General features: G+C 31.7%; 5 protein-coding genes across 7 annotated transcripts; 2 read left to right on the top strand and 3 right to left on the bottom strand.

Moving 5' to 3' along the window:
- Window positions 1-525: 525 nt before the first annotated feature.
- On the bottom strand, window positions 526-3,561 carry LOC139085941 (ATP-binding cassette sub-family F member 2). 2 transcript variants are annotated; one of them, XM_070634164.1, is made up of 8 exons: window positions 3,439-3,561; window positions 2,770-3,377; window positions 2,511-2,712; window positions 2,346-2,453; window positions 1,985-2,287; window positions 1,720-1,920; window positions 1,320-1,662; window positions 526-1,156 (listed from the first exon to the last, which is right to left on the bottom strand). In XM_070634164.1, exons 2-8 carry the CDS (start codon window positions 3,314-3,316, stop codon window positions 1,046-1,048), a joined length of 1,815 nt encoding a protein of 604 aa, XP_070490265.1. In that variant the 5' UTR covers window positions 3,317-3,377; window positions 3,439-3,561; the 3' UTR covers window positions 526-1,045. The 2 variants fall into 2 exon arrangements, with proteins under 2 accessions (XP_070490265.1, XP_070490266.1); XM_070634165.1 differs by having other exon boundaries at window positions 3,509-3,526.
- A 58-nt stretch (window positions 3,562-3,619) lies between these two features.
- Ccz1 (vacuolar fusion protein CCZ1) lies at window positions 3,620-5,638 on the bottom strand. The gene is made up of 3 exons (XM_070634152.1): window positions 5,275-5,638; window positions 4,350-5,214; window positions 3,620-4,150 (listed from the first exon to the last, which is right to left on the bottom strand). Exons 1-3 carry the CDS (start codon window positions 5,344-5,346, stop codon window positions 3,651-3,653), a joined length of 1,437 nt encoding a protein of 478 aa, XP_070490253.1. The 5' UTR covers window positions 5,347-5,638; the 3' UTR covers window positions 3,620-3,650.
- LOC139085933 (required for meiotic nuclear division protein 1 homolog) lies at window positions 5,600-8,301 on the top strand. The gene is made up of 2 exons (XM_070634153.1): window positions 5,600-7,457; window positions 7,513-8,301. Exons 1-2 carry the CDS (start codon window positions 6,855-6,857, stop codon window positions 8,107-8,109), a joined length of 1,200 nt encoding a protein of 399 aa, XP_070490254.1. The 5' UTR covers window positions 5,600-6,854; the 3' UTR covers window positions 8,110-8,301.
- Window positions 8,302-8,927: 626 nt separating this feature from the next.
- On the top strand, window positions 8,928-12,963 carry LOC139085931 (dipeptidyl peptidase 9). Its single transcript, XM_070634151.1, has 10 exons — window positions 8,928-9,031; window positions 9,089-9,658; window positions 9,897-10,098; window positions 10,184-11,338; window positions 11,444-11,848; window positions 11,915-12,032; window positions 12,090-12,184; window positions 12,261-12,370; window positions 12,445-12,541; window positions 12,599-12,963. Coding segments are annotated over exons 1-10 (2,862 nt in total). The 5' UTR covers window positions 8,928-9,029; the 3' UTR covers window positions 12,707-12,963.
- On the bottom strand, window positions 12,811-15,387 carry LOC139085935 (thiamine pyrophosphokinase 1-like). Of its 2 annotated transcripts, none has more exons than XM_070634155.1 (2): window positions 15,318-15,387; window positions 12,811-14,347 (listed from the first exon to the last, which is right to left on the bottom strand). In XM_070634155.1, exons 1-2 carry the CDS (start codon window positions 15,322-15,324, stop codon window positions 13,707-13,709), a joined length of 648 nt encoding a protein of 215 aa, XP_070490256.1. In that variant the 5' UTR covers window positions 15,325-15,387; the 3' UTR covers window positions 12,811-13,706. The 2 variants fall into 2 exon arrangements, with proteins under 2 accessions (XP_070490256.1, XP_070490255.1); XM_070634154.1 differs by having other exon boundaries at window positions 14,855-15,381.
- Between the last annotated feature and the right edge of the window lie 220 nt (window positions 15,388-15,607).

Genomic DNA, 15,607 nt, shown 5'->3' with positions numbered 1-15,607 from the left:
TCTTTTCATTTTTTTGATGAGCGTAATCCGCTGTGATATGAAGCTATCATCGTGGATTTATGAGAAATTTAAATTGTCTCTTTTTGTCACTCTGAGAAATTTTGATTGGAAATTAAAAATTCGAAGCTCTTTAATTGCTTTGTGAAAGGGTAAGAAAGCTTCAGAGATGAAAAGCTTTAATTTGTTGCTTTTGAAAAGCTTTGAATTGTTTGAAATAATTATTGAGCTATAATAAAATGGTTCGAATTTATGTTGAGTGATACAGTTCTCCAATTTCAACTTTTCAAAAAATTTAAATTTTTAACGGTTTTAAAAAATTCGAAATTTTAACGCCTTTCAAAAATTCAAATGTTTAACGGTTTTCAAAAAATTCAAAATTTAACGGTTTTCAAAAATTCAAATTTTTATTTGACTTCAAGCTGCTCTATTTGAATTTTCAAATTAACGGTATTAAAGTCCAAGCTTCAGAATCTCATTCAATTTGCTATTCCTGAAAATCACGTTCAAGTAATAAAACAAACAAAATTTGCAATCTGCAATAAAAGAAACATAAATTTTCTTTATTTCAGATTTTAACTGGAATTAGTTACAATTAGTAAAGGATGTAAGGAAATTCTTTTGGGCTAAATATTACTTGATGTTCATAATAAAAAAAATTCTTTAGAAAAAAAAATGTGACAGAAAAATTAAAAATATAATTTAAATAACTTTAGATATATTAATTACATATTTTTAAATTAATGTAATGCTGTATTCGTTATTTACTTAAAAATATTTTTTCATCACATTTATGCGGTTGAATGTGAAGTTTTGTAATGTTAAAGATAATTGTTGTTTTTTTCTCTTGAACATAAGACTTTTATGCTATAATTTATATAAGAAGTAGTTCATTTAGTGGTGCATTGGCTATTTCTATGATATTTCAGCTATTAGATCTTTATATGTGACATCTTACATTCAAAACAAAAATCAGCTTTTTAAGGGAAAGTATGAAAAAAATTATATTTCAGAGCAGAATTTAACAAAGTTCATCCATTTTATAAATTTATCGAGCTTCTTTTGACATATTCTTCTTTAAATGTTCTTTATAGTCCATAATTGATCCGTTCCATTTTGTAACTGTTTGCTTCTCGCATATCCAAATTTCATTGACCACCTGTTGATGATTTTTAGTTTATTTATTTGAAATTCAATATCATTAAATTTGAAAACTTAACGGATTTTAAAAATTCAAATCACAAAACCATACAACAGTTTTTAATTCAAATTTTTGTTAACCGTTAAATTTCAAATATCAAAAAGTCGTTAAGTGTTCATACCTGGTTAATAAGACGGAAATCGTGAGAAACTAAAACCATTCCACCCTCAAATTCATTAATAGCTTCAGCTAGAGCATCAATAGTTTCCATATCTAAACCGTTGGAAGGTTCGTCAAATAACAGTAAATGTGGTGATTGGAAAGCTAAATATGCAAATACTAAACGGCATCGTTGACCGTCTGAAAGCTGCCTAATTGGACAGACTTGTTGTCTTCCCGATAGTCCATAACGTCCGATAATTTTTCTCATTTCTTCTCGTTCTTTAACTTCTGGGAAACTCTTTAACATATAATCTAAAGGACTTACTTCCATATCAAGTAATTCATGAAGATGCTGGTTGTATCTAGAATATTAAGAGCCGTTAGGAATATATTAAGGACGGGATTATAGTCTAACTTACTTAGCAATCTTTAAATGAGCATTGCATCTAATCATACCAGATGTTGGAACAATTTCTTGGCATAAAAGTTTCAATAATGTTGATTTTCCAGCACCATTTGGACCTACCAACGCTAAACGTGTTTCTAGATCAATACCGAATTCTAAATCCTTGTAGATGTATGGTGTCTTGTCATTGTATCGAAATGCAACATTTTGCACCCTGCAATTGAATGCCTTAATAAGAATATTGCGCAAAAAAATAATCAATATTAAAAATATCTTACATAATAATTGGAGGTGGAAGCTTTTGACATGATGGGAAATAAAAGTTGAGTATTTTTTCGTCTACAGCCCGCTCAGTCAATCCTGATGCAACCATCTTTGCTAAAACTTTTTCCTTAGATTGTGCTTGTTTAGCATTCGAACCTTTACCGAACCGCGCAATATACTGCTTCATATGTGCAATTTGATCCTGTTCCCAATTGTATTGCTTCATTTGATTTGTAAGAAGTTCCAGTCTAGTTTTAACAAATGAATCGTAATTACCAGTGTAGTATTGTAAACGCTTCTTTGTCATGTGAATAATGCTGGAAATGACATATAATTAATAAACATGAAGTTGATATTTGTAAATAGTCAACTTACTTTGTACAAACACCATTCAAGAAATCTTGAGAATGGGAAACGAGCACTAAAATTCTTTTGTAATTCTTAAGTTCCTCTTCCAACCATACACAAGCGTCCAAGTCAAGACTGTAATGAAAACATGATGAAATGGCATAAAATAAAATGCAGAATAGACAAACTTACTGATTAGTTGGATCATCCAAAAGCAGTAAATGAGGCTTAACATAGAGAGCTCTAGCTAATGCGATTCTCATACGCCAACCTCCAGAAAAGTCTTTAACAGCTTTTTGTTGCATTGCCTTATCGAATCCTAAACCATAGAGAATACGAGATGCTCGTACCTCAGCCAAGTCAGATTGCATGTCATCCAAACGATCGTAAATGTCTGAATAGAGATTAAATCTTTATAAATGACACATAAACAAATATTAAAATAACTTACCCATCAACTGTTCCTGAGATTCCTCGTCATCATTTAAACTAAGTTCCTCAGCCAATTTTTCCAATGCAATACGTTCCTGATCAACTTCCATGACCATTTCCAAAGCTGTTTTGGAACTAGCAGCAACTTCACGCGACAACAAGAAAATATCAATAAAATCTTGAATAGGCACTTCACGAGCTCCTAAAACATTCAACATAGTACTCTTTCCACATCCATTGCTACCCAACAAGCCATAACGTCGACCACAATTCAACTCAAGATTCGTGTCTAGCAGAATTTCGTGGCCATAAAAGGTAATTGAAAAGTTTTCTATTTTAACATCTCGCGACAACCGATGATTTGCTTGATTTCCTGTTGCTGAACGTGCATTTGCTGACAATCTAGCTTCTTCCTCTAATTGTTGACAAAGAAGTTCCTCTTGTGTAAGTTCTACTTTAACTCCATTTCCATTAGCTTGCTTCTCATCCTTTTTTGCAGTATCAACTTTCTTATTTCTAGCATCCTTTTTACGTTGTTGTTCACGTTTTTTGGAATCGGATGGCATGTCTTGCTTCCTTTATTCTACCTTTTTCACGAATTAATGAATTTAGGTTATGTGAAAATTTCTGCAAATAAAGAAAATTTGTCAAAAATGTTTTTTCGCAATGCTAATTAATTGACTATTACAAAAATACGATAAATCTAAAGCGTATGAATTGATAATGATAGGTTTTAAAGCCCTCAGAAATTTCCTTACAATTTAATTAAATAATTTTCTAAAATTCACAATAATTTTTGATGAGAAAAAAATTGTGAATGGTCAGGAATAATTCAAAATTTAAAAAACCGTTAGCAAAATTTTGCTTATTATATGAAAGTTTTTATTGTTTAATTCACGTTTAATTAGTAAAATACACATTTTTAACAATTTCTGATAGCAGCCTCGATGACTCTTCAGCTACATCAATCAGCGTCGAGTTCTTATGAATAATTAAATACAAGGAACGATAATTAAAATATTTTTTTACAATCCAATAATCATTAAATGTCTTAATGATTGTCTCACGCTCACTGTCTATTAGCTCTTCAGTCAATTCCTTACTATAAAGATCACTCAGCAGGTTCATTATCGACAATGACAAGTGAGAACTTTTCTTTCCTTCACGATTACTTAAAGTATTCTCATTGCTATTTTCATTAAAGCAGGCATGAAAGCGATAATTTCGATGATTACAATAGATAAAGTTCTTTTGAATACTGTCCTCAATTTGACTCTTTGTTAGATTCTGCTGGATCTGAGTAATGCCATCTGAAATTTCCTTCGAAATCAGCCCTAGTTGTGGACCAATTGAGTATTTAATTTCGTTGCAGAACTCGTCATTTAGAGCATCGTCGTCATCTAAAAATAAATGAAAAGAAAGTACAGTAATAGTAGGTAAAAAGAAATTAATTAGAGCGGTGATAATTAAAGTTTGTGAAAGTTTTAAGCCAAATTTTAATCCGTAGAATTAATTAAATCGTACGATTTAATTTAATCCAATGGAGTTAATTCAATCATTGACCTAAATTGCACACAAATCTCATGATAATTAACATACCTTCAACGAGCATAACTAAAGATATATCCATAATATTGTATATGGCCATCCGGAACGTCTCGCACTCAAATCTACCCTTGCCATCGCCATAAAGATACACTTTTGGAGCATTTTGTGGTGTTTCAGTTTCATTTTCAGTCACAAATCCGCCTACACTTCGGTCACTGTCCAGTCCTTGATTGCTCTTCAATCGAAAGTATTTTGGAAATAGTGATTCCATCATGTATTCATTGATAATAAATAAGTCGTCTGGGCTAATTGAACTATATACAACTTCTTGATTGTAGAGGAAAATACACTTCTTAATCTTCAGGTTTTTAATGGATATAAGCATATTGATAAGATTGACTATTTTGAAGAATATCAGATGACTAACAGCCTTATACTGAATGCACTGGATCAGGTCAAGAATGTCACAATTCTTTAGATTCAATGTCACTAAATATTTCATATAGAAATTGTCAAGCTTCATCCTTAAATGATCAACTTTAGATTCATGATCAGTTCCAATCATGTTATGCTCAAACGTATTACAAAACAAACGAAAATTGAGATAACATCGTTGAAGTATCTTCGAAAATACATCCGTATGTACATCATCTGTATAATATTCTGTGTACTCTCTGTTATCTTTAGTCTTTTGTTCTTTCGGATTTTTTACAGTCATTACAATCCAGAAGTCTTTTTCAGGCTCAAAAAAGAATTTTGTAAACTTTTTTGTTTTCATTGTCATTACATCTCGATTTGATGTCGGCTCTAGTGTAAATGATCCAGTGAACTTTACTAATGCCTCAATATATCCTATATTCTTTAATTTCTCGTTCTTCTCGATTTCCGGATGAAATAGTAAAATTTTATTTTCCTCCTACAAATTTTTTGATTTAATTAAGCTTCTGGATGTTTGTTAAATTTTATGTCATCTTACCTCGCCTTCATTTGGCCCAAATGTTGAGTTAAATATGAAAAAATTCTCTAAACTTATCTGTGTCTTCGACATTCTTTAATTATAATAAATTAACATTCAAATGATCTATTTTTATTTTTCAAAATAATCAATGTTGCTTGTTACATGCTACAACACATCAAAGCAACATGGGAAACTTGTTGTGTGCAGAAGTTACTTGGTTTTTAAATTCATTTTGACCGTTATTGTTGTTTAACTTTTGCGCGGGATTTTTGCAACTTTTGAGATTCTTATTAGACTTGCTGTTTTAATAGTAAATTACAAGTACACTGAATAAGCTGTATGTTTTGTTATTGAAGGCAAAATCAAAATATCATGTGAGTAAACATTGAAAATGTTCAAAATAAACTGAAATGAAGAAAATTGCACAAAGCCGTTCAGTAAATCATTTCATCTCAGTTTAGTTCATAAAAATTCAAATCTGAAAATTCCGTTAATTAGTAAAATTTTAATAAAATTAAAAATATGTGTAAAAAAGTTTGAAATCATGATACTAGTGCCTTGACAGTGACATAATCTACAATCAGTTCTCATAATAGGAAATTAAAAGTGCAAACAATGAAGTTCTGTGTTTGTTTATTAAAATTGACCGCATGACTAATATTTATTATTTTCATACCTTATCACTTAAAAAAATAGATTGTAAAGTGCTAATAATGTTATGAGTCATTGACTTTCAACTTATCTTATCGAAATTCGGTTTTGAAGTGTCCTAAATCTTATTGGTAGCCTGATTTGGGTGGAATTTTGATCCATGATTCGTGCAAGCGTGGAATTTTGATCCATGATTTGTGCAAGCTTTTTTGATAAAGAAGCTTCCTTGTGTACTTATCTAGTGATTAAATAGATGGCCCATTTTAGGACAAAAAATGAAATTTGCCATTTACGGTATTTTAGTTGTTTTGAATTATAGAAAAGCAATTAATGGAATTAATTGATTGTTGTGGCACGATCGAATATTAAAAGGTTGACTGTTTTTAGTGATTAAAGTTCAATTAAAAATAAAATGTCAAAACAACGGTTTTTGTAAAATTCATATTTCAAAATTAACGGTTTTTGTAGGATTTAAGCTCTTAAAATAACGGCTTTTGTAAAATTCAAATTTTATGAGTAACGGTTTCAAAACCAGAACTAGTCAATTCTATTGCTCCACTTCCTTATCTACTAAGGTGTTCCAAGGATTATTAATCAGTAGTACAGCCTGAAATTTTGGAGATTAGAGATTATTTTTGATTTTATATTTTTTACTAGAATTTTGGCCCTTTAAGCATAAAAAGACTAGATTTTTATTGAAAGTCCATTCGAGTCATACTCAATATTAAGCTATTAATTCTCATGAGGAAATGAAAGCCACCACTTTTTATTATATAATAATAAACTATAATTATAAGATGAGCCAGAAAAGCAGGAAGAATCATATTAAAAAAACAGTGACAAACAGACTATAAAAATTATTATAAAATTGATGTACTAGAACCTCTCAATACCGAACCAAAACATAACGTGCTTACCGAAACCGAAAGAAACAAATTAATTTAAGTATGAATAACTTTGTAAGGAGACGACTGTCTCTGCTTAGTGGATACATTAATCAAGCAACAAATCCAATCAAGAATGCTGGATATAAACGAATGTCAGTCGTGAGAACGCCACAAAATCTGATTCAAAAAGATATGCTGAAATTTAGACCGAATTATCGTAATTCATCATCAGAGTTTATGAAAAAGTATCAAAATATATTGCCAAAGTCAGTGTCATCAACTCAGTTAGTTAAAGGAATATCCCATGAAGCATTATCAACTCCAAAGAAAAGAATTGGATTCCGTAAACGTCGAAGTGAACATCATGATCGATTATCTGAAAGTGGATATTTTAATATCACAGCATTTGCCACTGCCGAAGAGTATGACCTAGAGAAATTATTGATTGCGCTCAAAACACAGGATTTATATGAGCCACAACGATTCTTCAATTCCGATGATTCAGCTATAAATGAGCCGGATGTTTTGTATGCTACAGCTAAATATCAAGTCGGAAAGGAACCTAGAGAAATATTCTTCTTCCGTGAAGGAACTGTCGTCATGTGGAACTTCTCTGACATGGAAAGCTCAAACATTCTAGCATTTATTAAAAATTACGAACAAGTAAGTAACATCTAGTGGCTTAATAGCTACAGCAGTAACAAATTATTCATTTCAGGATAGCTACGATGAGAATATTGCATTAGATGAGATGGAAATCATGTATTACAATTATGCAAATGAGAACCAGCCAGCAGTACTAAAGAATGGAAACTTTTATGTATCAAGGACAGAAGATAACAATTCCCTCGAAAAATATACGTACTCAAATGCATTGTCATTATCTGTCAAATTAGGTATCTGGGAAGCGACACTTGACAGATACATAGACTCAATGGCATACATAACTGAAGACTTGAAACAAGGCAAAAAGATCAGAATCACACACGCTGAAATGCTCAGAAAAACTGGTGAATTATTTGCACTTCGGCATTTAATTAATTTAAGTTCAGACTTGTTGGATACGCCAGATTTCTATTGGGACCGAGAGCAGCTTGAGAATTTGTATTCACAGACGTACAACCATTTCAACATTTCCAAAAGAACCAGAGTTATGAATGAAAAGCTAAATCACTGTGTAGAACTTGCTGATTTAGTGACATCAAATCTTAATGATATCCATCATGTCCGTTTAGAGAAAATTATCATTTATCTTATCATGATTGAAGTACTTTTTGAATTCATACATTATGCTGAAAGATATTTTGGAGCATAAGCTGGTTTGCTTGATGGCCTTAGATTTTTTTGTGATTAGAAATTTTGTGGATATGTAAAACTTATATTTGTGAAGTATATCAATTCATACGTTGGTCAATTTGGCTTTGACCTGTGTGAGGAGCAAGTGAACAGTCAAAGCTGTTCCAATTAAAGTTTAACAATAATAATAAAATGATGTAAATAATTATAATTTAACGTTTTATTTTAGTTTGAAAGAGTATATACGGTGGACAATTTACACTTTACGGAAGCGCCAATAAGCAATTCTAATTCTAAGTGACGATCAACATACTAACATGACTCTGTGATGTGATCACGATACCGTGTGACAATGCGATATGATCACGATAGTGTGTGACAGTGCGATATGATCACTATACCATGTAACACTGATACGATCATGATGCCATGTCACACTGTGATACTATCACGATACAATGTGACACTGTGATGCGGTCACGATACCATGTTGGCATGTTAATTGTTTGTAATAGTATTAAAAGTGATACCCAATCACATCCAATAACGGAAATTCCAAAGGTTTCTTACGGAATATAGAGTTCATTTACGAAATATATGACGCACATGATCAGTAATGTCATACATATTCAAATTATTAGTCCATGACTATCGCGTACTTTGTTGCTTTACGAAAAATTCATTTTTTGACTGATATTCAGTCTGAATGGGAATGTTTACTCATTAAAAAGAAAACAATAATACGGAATATTCATTAATTTATTCAGATAATCTTGTTATTGTGATATTTTTGTTATTTATAGATTAGAGAAAATTAACGGATTAAAAAATTTTGAAAAATTTTTCACAGATATTTCATTTACAAAATCATTGCAAAGGAAAGAAAAAAAATTTAGAGTGCAAAAAAAGTCGTAATTCCTCAGAAAATGAGATATTAAAATGTGAGTAAACGTACTGTACTGTGATTAATAAGCTAAAAGTCATTTATATCATTGCAGGAAAAATTTGCTAGAAGTTCCAAAGATTGAATTTGACTTTAATTATTTTGATTTTAATATTGACGTGAAAAATCATTTAAAATCTTTATCAGATAGTTTACCTGGATTACCGCAACTTCCAGCGCTTCCGTCACTGCCGACATTGCCACGAGTCCCGGAAGTCAACATCTCACTTAATTCGTTAAAGAAACTTGAAGTTTATGAATATTTATTGAGAAGCCTTCAAAACTTAATATTAATATTCCAAACAATCAGTTTTTTTAGCATCAATATCAATTCTGTGAGTTTAACAACACAAATAAACTCGACTATAAGCAATTTCTACACGTTTGTCGCTCAAGTGATGGAAATAATTAATTTTAGTAATAAAAAGTCATGGGACGAATTAAAAACAGTTGTAAACGATATAAGAAAGAAATTTTCATCACTTTCATGTGCAATTCCAACAAATATCCAAATTCGGGAGTTAGCTGATGGACGCCTACGAATTTATTTTCTATGTGCACAGTCAAAATATGATACATTGTTATATGTTGATGTAAATTCGTCATCATCCAGCGAACCACAGCTGTAAGTATTATGAAGCCACGAAAAAAAAAATGAAAAGTGAAAGTCAGTCCTTCATAATTAGGTCTGTCGAAAATTATCGAAATAAAAGTAAAAATTCGCATTCATAAAAAAAAAAAAGATTAAAAATGAGGTCACATAAAAATGTTTACAAGTTAGCGCAGGCAGGCAAGGCACAGCGAGTGAATTATTGTCTATTCAATTTTGCAATCTATTAATATTATGTATGAATTTTTTATAGACTTCAATGGAAGCCAGTTTTGGACGGTAGCATTGGAACAAACTTGACATCCATGAAAGCATCACGAGAACTACAGTTGTTACTTGAGAGGAAGCGATTGCCGGCACTCGGTATCAATTCATATGAATTTCATCAAAAAAGTGGAAAAATAATCTTTCAAGCATGCAACTCGTTGTATATGTGTCTAGATACAGGTTTCAATGTAAGCACTTCACATACATATACATACATTTATAACAACTGGTTACTCATCAACCTTTCTTTGTCATTTTTTATTGTTATTTTAGACACAAGCATTATTTCCCACAGAACTTCGGACATCACAATCTCAATGGTCACCAATAGACCCAAAAATTTGTCCATCAAATTCAGATTTAGTCGCATACGTATGCGGTAATGATATTTATGTGACACATTCAATTAGTGGACATGATCAACGATTGACATTCTCACATAGTGGCAAGAGGAATGATCCAATAAGTGCTGGCGTTCCTTCATATGTAATGCAAGAGGAATTTAATCGATATCAAGGATTTTGGTGGCAGACATCATCGAATGATGGAATCTACAGAATCTGTTATGAGGAAGTTGATGAAAGTGATGTAAAGACATTTACCTTTCCGACCACAAATTGTTATGGAGGCGATGAATATCGATTTCCACGTGCTGGATGCGACAATGCAAAAAGTACCTTAAAAATGGTCGAATTTAGATTGTCGGAGACATTAAGAATCACAGATGTTAGCATTAAGGAATTACAAACTCCACTTAATTTCTTATTTCCATATTTAGAATATATTGCTAGAGTTGGATGGACGCCGTGCTCAAATTACGTTTGGGTACAATTATTAAATCGACAACAACAATATCTCGAGTTAATTCTCATACCCATCGAGAATTTCTGTTGTGAACCATACAACAGCAATCCATCGTCACCAGACAGCTCAAATGATAAGCATTTATGGAAATGTATTATGAATAAGCCTGAAAAACCTATTCAAGTCATTTATACAGAACGCTCAAATCATTGGATAAACATCCATGACCTTCTCTATTTTATAGATATTGGTGATAACTACGTTCAATTTATATGGTCATCAGAAGAGTCTGGATATAGACATTTATATTTAATTACATCGTCATTAGATATTAAAACACCTGTTCAAAATGGAATTCGGACACATTCAGCATTTGGCGAAGATGATCATTTTACTGATAATAATTTAAAAGCTCGTATAGTTAAGAAAGTTCAATTGACAATGGGCGAATGGGAAGTGCTCGGCAAGAATATTTGGGCTGATAAGAAGCGAAATTTAATTTATTTCATGGGACTTGCACATTCGCCACTTGAAAAGCACCTCTATGTTTTTAGTTTATTGCAACCTGATAAGAAAAGACTTCTTACGACACCCGGATCCACTAATTCTATTGAATTTAACGAGGTACGTAGTCAGCTTCGATTTAATCACAGGATTAATTTTTAATCCGACGGATTTAATTTTAATCCAACAACTTTTTAATCTAAACTCCATTTCTTCTCATTTCAGGACTGCACAGTTATGGTCCGAACGCATTCAAATACGAATCAGTTACCATCGTCAGAAGTTTTACGTGTTCAAAATAATTGTGAGAAAAATAGTGTAGACGGAATAGAGTTAATTAATTTAGGATATTTAACAATTGGAAATTTCGATAATTCGGAATATACGCCTATAATATGTAATCCAACAATATCATCAGGAGAGACTATTTATGCACTAGTTTTTAAGCCACATAATTTTAAGCCCGGCATGATTTATCCGACAATATTGAACGTCTACGGTGGACCGGAAGTTCAAACTGTTTCAAATAGTTTCAAGGGAATGAGACAGTTAAGAATGCATATGCTTGCATCTCAAGGTTATTGTGTCATTTGTATTGATTCACGCGGTTCACGTCATCGAGGCGTTCAGGTAGATTGATTGATTCATTAATTAAGTATTGATTAACATTTCAATTTTTTCTATTTTTAATTACAGTTTGAAAGTCACATAAGACGACGATTAGGCACAGTTGAACTAGCCGATCAAGTCGAAGTACTTCGGATACTTTCTAAACAATTGGGCTTCATTGACTTGAATCGTGTTGCTATTCATGGTAAATTATCTTTTTTTAATGGGAAATTTATGCTGATAATTGGTTTGTTTGTTGTAGGCTGGTCATACGGCGGATACTTAAGCTTGATGGGTTTAGTGCAATATCCTGATTTATTTAAAGTTGCCATAGCTGGCGCACCTGTGACTTCATGGGTAATTATATCATTAAATTCAATTTTAAACTTAATAAACTGAGTCTAATGCCAATCATTAACCTTCTGTTCCACAGGACTTATACGATACAGGGTATACAGAACGATATATGGATTTACCCGAAAACAATTATGATGGCTACGTTGCCGGTTCGGTGCTTAGTTATGTACATAAATTCCCAGACGAGTAAGTTTATATTTACTTATTAAATTTGGTAAACAAACTATAATGCCAAAAAACTTAATATTTACTTTCCACAGAGCAAATCGTCTACTTCTTATTCATGGTCTCATTGATGAGAATGTTCACTTTTATCACACATCAGAATTAATAAAACACTTGATAAGAGCAAATAAGGTATAAATTTTGAAAATTGAACATGTGATTCTTATTAATGTCTTTATTTAATTGCAGCCATACACACTTCAGATATATCCCGAAGAACGTCACTCCCTGCGCAGTTTAGAATCATCAAAGCATTATGAAACATATTTGTTGCAATTTCTTCAAGACAATTTGTGAATTTCAGACTTAATAAATAATTATTTTTATGTTTAATGTGCTAATCTAGTTAAAAAATGAACGGAAATAACAAGGAGGAAAAAAAAAACATAATAAAATTGCACTCTCGAGTTGTTTTTTATTAGTCGAGATTCTTATTTTTTTCTCTTTTTGCTATCTAATCCAATTATCTTTATTTTTTAATAAATTTCCAATTATAAAAAGCGAAAAAATAGTTCATGATAATAAAAATATATAAATTATATGATCAAAAAATATATGATATGAGTTTTAATTTGACTAAATGTGAATTTTGTAGGGCTTCGAACGGCACAGTCAACGGTTTACAATTTTCCAAAATTTCAGCACGTGTTTGAATGTCTAACGGCTTTGAAATTTTAAATTAACGGTCGAAAATATTCAAATTGAGTTCAAATTTTAACGGACACAAAAAATTCGAACTGAATTCTAAATTAACGGCCAAAAAAAATTCAAATCGTGTTGAAACTTTGAACTTCAAATTTAAAACTAAGTTCAAAAATTGAACTTTAAAATTTAAAAATTCCTGAGTTTCTTTAACGGATGCGGAAACGTTGTCCAAGTTCCTGTTCACTTTTCTTCACATTAATTAAACTCATCTTTCACAATTTATATCATTACTATTCAACATTTAAGTCTACTTGAGAAATCTTTCCTGACCTACTCCAACTATATTCATCGTCACTATTATTATTTTGATTTTGCCAACACCAGTTTTCGTTTCTGATAGGAATCTAAGTATGTATTTAATCTTGGATTAATCTTTGATAATTCTCATTAAGAATTTGTTATATCTGCTGTTTCCTAGGACGATTAACCTAATGCATACTCAATCAAGAAAGAACATCCTCATAATTCATCATAATGAACAGCTACACTAACATCCACAGATTAAGATCCTCTTTATAAATCGAACCACAATGATCATCCAAGATTCCAAAAATTAAGCTCAAGAGTAACTCTATCAATTCCTAAGTCAGCATTAGTCTTCATTCTCAACTCCCATCGACCAAATCAACGGCGAGTCAGTAGCTATTTTGACAACATCCAATTTTTCATCGTACCTATTACTTGTGCTTACAATTCCACCAAATTCCATTTTATTGTTATCTAAATTCCATTTTAATCCGGTCGTTGTCACGATAGCTGAATTGGCAATAGGAATAAGAGAGCACCATTGTTTCTTAACATTAATAGGAATGTGAATTTCATGCATGGAATTGATGGATGTGGGAGGAATAAGCCATGTGACACTATTGGACGTTAAAATGTAAACAGGACGAGCAATTTCTTTAGGTTTTTGATTATTTTCGAACAGTGTATTGATATTGGCAATGATTTGGTCAAATCGTCCGGATGTCTCGCAGATGACGATGATATGTGACAAGTCGAGGTCATTGACGAAGGAATCTAGGACTTTAAGTGCTTTTGTGAAATCTGTGGCATCTTGATCAGGCGTGCTGACAACTTGTGTCTTATTGAAGTATTTTAAAGTATCTGCATGGCAAGAGTCTAAGTCCCCTGTTATCAGACACGGTGGCTTCAACTTTCCTTCCAATTTATTTTCAACGAGCCAAGAACGCCAACGATTGGCTCCTCCATCAACGGTAATATTAATTGATGCTGTGGGTAAGAAGAAGAATGAGTTAGATTGTGGTCTATTGTGGCTGACTAAAACGCACTTTTGGCATTGAAGATTAAGTGCTAAAATGTTTTTAAATTAATAACGGCCATGAAATTTTTGAAAAGTACTGATTTTAATTCAATATTTTTTAGTAAACAAAAGAAATCATAGTAAACAAATGGAAAAATCGGCCACATTTCAGCAGCTACCTCACGTGAGATATATAAGAATCTTATTACATATTGTCAGCATAAAAGGAAATGCAGAAAAGCGCATTCTTAGTGCAATAAACGAAGAATTTGTTATGAAATTAGTTATAAACAATAAATTAGTGTTGTCATCGGAAAAACCAATAATTTCTGTATCTTTTGTCTCTCAATTGACAAAACAGTACATCCAGTTTAATACATAACACATAAATATTGGATTCTGTGCTAATCCCAAGTGAAATTGTATCAAATTCGCCGCAGAAATAGAAAAATTATTAAATTAATGGATATACTCACAATGATTCCACAATACTTCAACAAGTTCTTTATCTACAAGAATTGGTCTGTTAAGTACCACTAATCCATATTTAAGAACACTCTTCTTTATGTCAGAAATATTAAAAATATTTTCCGGATGAAATTTCATCGTCCAAAAAGTTATTGTTTACAAGCCGTACTGAAGAGAAACTGAGTTTTTTGTTCTCTTAAGAGTCGGAGATAGTTTTGCACAAAGGTTTAATTAGCAAATTCTCAGCAATTACATTTGCATATGCTGTTCATACCAACAATTTTCATTATTTGCATTAAAATTAACATTTCCATTCATATTGTGTATGTTTTTTTATCAACAAGGATTCATTTAATACAACGACGTAATTAAATAGCCAAAAATGAATAAAAGGAAGAATCCCTTAAGACCGGATCATATTGCACCTTTTTGTAATTGCAATTTTCTTTGAAATTTTCCAGATTTTCTTACAAGTCATTCAATATTTTGTCCAAAAATGCACCCCAAAAATTGTATTTTCATTATTAATTGAAAGGCTTCACTGCACTCATAAAGATGGAAGCGACATCTGCTGTAAGATCTAGGAAATTGCTGGTCAAACCAATACAGATGCAGATAATTTGAATGGGTAACGAAATCTGCCCAAAATTGTTGTTTACTGGATGTGGATTGAGGAATTTTGATTGAATTGAGATTGGTGGATGAGGAACTCAGGTAGAAGCTTGTGATATAGCTTAAACTAGGCTTAGAATCATTCCTAA

This window comes from Chironomus tepperi, unplaced genomic scaffold (assembly GCF_022539635.2).
Source record: "Chironomus tepperi strain 1889 unplaced genomic scaffold, CSIRO-AGI_Ctep_v1 contig_85, whole genome shotgun sequence".
In the NCBI taxonomy this organism is placed as follows: Eukaryota; Metazoa; Arthropoda; class Insecta; order Diptera; family Chironomidae; genus Chironomus; species Chironomus tepperi.
Note: the sequence above shows the minus strand (reverse complement) of the source record. Positions and strands in the feature narration are given on the sequence as shown.